This window comes from Corvus kubaryi, unplaced genomic scaffold (assembly GCF_017639235.1).
Source record: "Corvus kubaryi isolate FWS band 111438036 unplaced genomic scaffold, C.kubaryi_AGA036_p1.0 37284, whole genome shotgun sequence".
Taxonomy (NCBI): Eukaryota; Metazoa; Chordata; class Aves; order Passeriformes; family Corvidae; genus Corvus; species Corvus kubaryi.
In genome coordinates, this window is record NW_024581088.1 from 246,716 (window position 1) to 251,461 (window position 4,746).

The window sequence follows — 4,746 nt, forward strand, 5'->3', positions numbered from 1 at the left end:
TTCTCAATAATTAATTAATAGTCTGGGTAATGGGGTTTTGAGCACATTCCCAGAGCACAGTGGCTTTCCTTTTGCTACTCAAACTTGGAGGGAGTGTCTATCTATGTGAGGGTGGATAACCTCCATGGCTCAGCCAGGAGTGACGAGACTCCTCTATGCTGAGCTGGACCAGGACCTCAGGGTATCCTGGGCCCATTCTCACCCAGCTGGCAGCCCCAGCTCTGCCTCTGTAGCCATCCCATCCCACCCTCTGCACCCATCCCACCTCAGTCTCCACAGCCACCCCAAGCCAGGGGCTGCCCTGTGGGGCCTGGGCAGGGCTGAACCCCACTTGTCTCTTGCTGGGGGGCTTCACTGGAGGCAGGTGCTTGGTGCCCTTGGGGCTGCTCTGAGGAGGATGGAGATGGGATGCAGGGAAGAGCTTGGGGGGGGGGAGGGGGCGGGGGTTCAGAGGGAGGCTGAGCCCCACAGCACGGGGTTGAATGAAGCTGTGACTAGGAGCCAGTGGTGTTCCTGGGCCAGTCCTTCCATGTGACAGCTCCGCTTTGCAACAGGTTCTGTGGAACTGTGTCCCGGCCATGCTCAGCTCTCAGGACTGGCAGCCTTCGGTGGAGCCAGCTGGGCTGCCGAGGCCGATAGTGGGCAGTGGTGGGTGCCGCTGGCCCCCCTCGGGCCCGATAGCAGGGGCCTGTTGGGACGGGTTATCTGGGTGAGCGCTCCAGAGGCAGCCGCTCCTTGGCAAGCGCTGGATGCTCAAGGGCAGCCTTGTCACCAGGGGTGCCGCCAGCCGGGCACCAGCACTGGGCCGCGTGCCTGGCGCACAAGGTGAGCCGAGCTGGCTCTGAGCTTAGCACCCGGGGCAGAACACAGGGAGAACATGTGGCCCTGTGCCCCCTTCCCAGGCAGCCCCCACCCAGAGCCATGCCCAGCTCCCCAGCTGGACTTTGGAGCCTGTCCCGCAGCCAATATTGACTCTCCTGCCCCAGGTCACAGCCCTTTTCTCTGCCCAAAACAAACCTTCCTGTGGCAGTCAAGGGAGCTCCAGAGGCTGCAGCCCACCAGTGCTGGGGACAGGTGGAGTCCTTGCCTTGGCACCATCATCACCACCAGCCTGGGGAAGGGGCTGGATGCCCACCAACACAGCCAGGGGTACCCAAACCTGGTGAGAGACCCTCGGTGTCCCCCCAGTGACACCACATGGGCACTGGGGACTCCTTTGCACCTTCACACCAGCTCATGGGGGAGGAAAAGTCTTTTCTCAGCTCAGTGACGTGACTTTTCCTGCCTTCCTGGCATGCTGGGGGTGGCAGGGAGAAGATTAAAGGTGCTTCACCGCATCAGTCCCCGCAGCACAAAGCCCTGGCACAGCTCGATGGTGGGTGAGGGGCCCCTACTCCAGCCCCTGCCCCCACTCCAGCCCTGGGGCGGAGTCTCGCCCCTGTCCTCCAGCCACAGTTTGATAGTCTGAGCCCTAAGGGCTTCGTCAGAACGGGGGCCGAGGGCTGTTGGGGTGAGCAGTGAGTGCCAGGTTGAATGCTGGAGAGAGGGTCTGTTGCTGGGTTGTTGCTACCTGGGCAAGGGTCGACCCTCCCTGGGGCCCAGCGCTGCCCAGATTGCAGGCTGGCTAATTAACAGGTAATGAGATGATGGACAAGTCTGCGCCTCACTAGAGCTGTGTTGCCCCTACAGCTCCTGCCTGCCACAGGCGCTGCGCTGCCTATGCCCCTGTCACAGCCCTCTGCCTGCTTCTCTTCCCCAGCACTGGGAACCCCCGGCACATCCCTGGGGACAGCCGGGCAAAACAGCCCCACCAAACCCCTGCAGAGACGAGCTGGCCCCTGCCAGCACCTCAGGATGTCTCGGGGAAGGGTGGGCAGTTCCCCTTCTCCGAGCCCCAGCAGAGTCACCCTCCTGTCTGCCCTGTGCCCGCCAGCCCCGGCTCCCCCCGCCAGCCCCGCCAGCACCAGCTGAGGCTTGAATTTCCCTCCGGACAATGGGGAAGGCGAGCTGGGATTGTAACCAGAGCGGGGGATAAATAAAGCTGCCCAGAAGTTTCCATTACCCGCACCTCGGGCTTCTGCGGGGGACATCAAAGCTGAGCCCTCTCTGCCCCAAGGTCCCGTGCCCCCAGCCCATCTCCCTGGCCCCTGGCCTGCCCCCTCAAAGCCCCTCAGCCGGGCACCGAGGCTCCGGCAGCCGATGGCACCGACACAAATCACCTTCAGAGCATGGAGTGGAAAAGATGATTCGTAAGTGTGACAGCACAGGAAAACCCTCCTCCTCCTCCTCTTCCTCCTCCTTCTTGCCGGGAGGTAGAACCGGCCCCAGGGAAGCCACGGAGGGGAACTGGATGGAGGCACTCGCTGGTACCATGCTCCTGCCAGAGACAGAGGCATGGCCCGGTATAGCTTGGCCCGACCCGAAAGCCCCTAAACTGGGGGGGGGAGGCTCTTGGGGGAGCTCTTGACCCCCTGGAATCCCCACAAACAGCACCAGGCTCGGATCAAATAACACATCCAGGGTTTATTGTTTTTTCCATTCCTCGCAGCTAATGATCAAAAAAAAAAAATTTAAAATAAATTACAGAATTAAATAAACACGGATGGATTATTCCTCTCCCTGCCCCATCCCCACCATCCCCCAAAGAAAGCGTTAGAAGAGTCACTGGATTTGGCAACAGCAACAACAAAACAACCTCTAGGAAAAAGCAGCTACTTGTCAGTGAGTGGTGCTGGGAGGGGTCCCTCAGCCTCGCCCCCCTAAACCTGGGAGTGTCCCTCCTGCCCCCACACAGCCCTTGCCCTTGCCCCTTACCCGTGAGACCACTTCCCCTGGCGTGGGAGGCAGCCCTCCCCTCTAGACGTGAGTCGGGTTGTCCAGGTACAGGTCCGTCTTGGTCATGTGCAGCATGACTGTGGGGGCTTTGTAGTGGCAGTGGCCCCCGCCACAGCTGACCCCGCTGCAGGGCTTGCCCCGCGTCCTCATGCCCAGCCGCCTGTTGCACAGGCTCTGCCAGGTCTGCAGCGTTTTAGAGCTCCACACCCACACCCCACTGGTGATGCCCACCACCAGCGACATGAAAATCTTTAGCATGAAGACAGCCACAGTGGGCACCGAGGCCTCAAGGGAGCAGTTGGCGGCACGGCGGCCGGGCAGGCGCAGGCAACCGCGCTCCAGCGCCCGCAGCGTCCAGTAATCCATGTTCAGCCGCTCATAGAAATAGCAGACAATGACACAGGTGGCGGGGACAGTGTAGAGGATGGAGAAGACCCCGATCTTCACCATCAGTTTCTCCAGCTTCTCTGTGTTGGTGCCGCCCGTCTTCATGATCTTCCGGATGTGGAAGAGGGCAACGAAGCCAGTGAGAATGAAGGAGGTGCCGATGACTAGGTAGCAGGAGAGGGGGATGAGGACAAAGCCGGTCAGGGCGCTGACGTCCATGCTCCCCACATAGCACAGCCCCGTGAGCTCATCCCCTGCTACCTTCCGCATGGTGAGGATGACAATGGTCTTCATGGCTGGGATGCCCCAGGCGGCCATGTGGAAGTAGCTGCTGTGGGCCTCGATGGCCTCATGTCCCCACTTCTTCCCGGCAGCCAGGAACCAGGTGAGGGTGAGGACAACCCACCAGAGAGAGCTAGCCATGCCGAAATAGTAGAGGATGAGGAAGACAATGGTGCAGCCTGTGCTCTCCAGCCCCTCCTGGATGATGTAGAGCTCACCATTCTCCCGGTCGCAGGCGATGTTCTCGGCCCCGGCCACAGAGCGGATGATGAAGGCCACAGAGTAGACGTTGTAGCACATGGAGAGGAAAATGATGGGCCTCTCAGGGTACTGGAAGCGGTGGGGGTCAAGCAGAAAAGTGAGGACGGTGAAGGCAGTGGAGACAAAGCAGAGGGTGGACCAGACAGCCATCCAGATGAAGGCGAAGTCCTTGTCCTCCCGGGACCAGTACACATCCACCCCGGGGGAGCACCTGGGTGCACACGAGAGGCTCTTCTCCACGTACTGGAACTTCTCAGGGTTGTCACAGGCCCCCAGTCCATTGGGTCCCTGTCCCTCAGTAGCTGTGCCAGGTGGCCAGGGCCGGGGGGCCACGGGCAGCATCCCCTGTCCCTTATGTGGCTCGGCAGCCGAGGCATTTTCAGGGGCCTCCATGCAGAGGGCATTGGGGTCGTTCTTGGTGGGCAACCTGCCGCAGTCAAGTGACTCAGGCCAGCCGAAATTGAACTGTTCCATGATGGGGACGCACTTGTGGCGGGCCTGCTCACACATGGGGCGGCAGGCAGGGATGCTGGCGCTCACCTGGTCAGTGCACATGGGTGCGTAGAGGGAACAGAGGAAGAAGCGCAGGTGAACGTGGCAGCCGTACTCCACCAGCGGGGCGAACTCATGCAGCTTCAGGGCGGCCTCACGCTGGCTCTCGTGCCCCAGCAGGTTGGGCATGCGGGTCAGGTTGTACCCGATCCCCCGGCACATCGGGATGTCCACGGGCTGGCACCGCGCCGCACGCCCCCGCGGGCCCTCCAGCCCCGCCAGCTCCAACCCGCGACCGCCCACCCCAAAATGCCACAGCACCCACAGGGCCACCCGCAGCCGCGCCGCCGCCATCGCCCGCCGCCCGCACCGGCCCCGCGGCTGCTACAGCTCCGCCATCGCCCGGCCACGCTGCCCTTGCCGCCACGGGGCCGATCGCTGCGGTGCTGGAGGCGCCGCGCCGGGGCAGCCCCCGGCCCCGGCCCGCGC

General features: G+C 62.3%; 1 protein-coding gene across 1 annotated transcript; it reads right to left on the reverse strand.

The window, feature by feature from the left end:
* Nucleotides 1-2,503: 2,503 nt before the first annotated feature.
* FZD9 (frizzled class receptor 9) lies at nucleotides 2,504-4,723 on the reverse strand. Its single transcript, XM_042025819.1, has one exon. The coding sequence runs from the start codon at nucleotides 4,609-4,611 to the stop codon at nucleotides 2,857-2,859; it is 1,755 nt and encodes a 584-aa protein (XP_041881753.1). The 5' UTR covers nucleotides 4,612-4,723; the 3' UTR covers nucleotides 2,504-2,856.
* Nucleotides 4,724-4,746: the final 23 nt, after the last annotated feature.

Excerpts from the sequence above, each read along its gene's own strand:
- FZD9 (XM_042025819.1), bottom strand. The coding sequence starts at position 4,611 with ATGGCGGCGGCGCGGCTGCGGGTGGCCCTGTGGGTGCTGTGGCATTTT.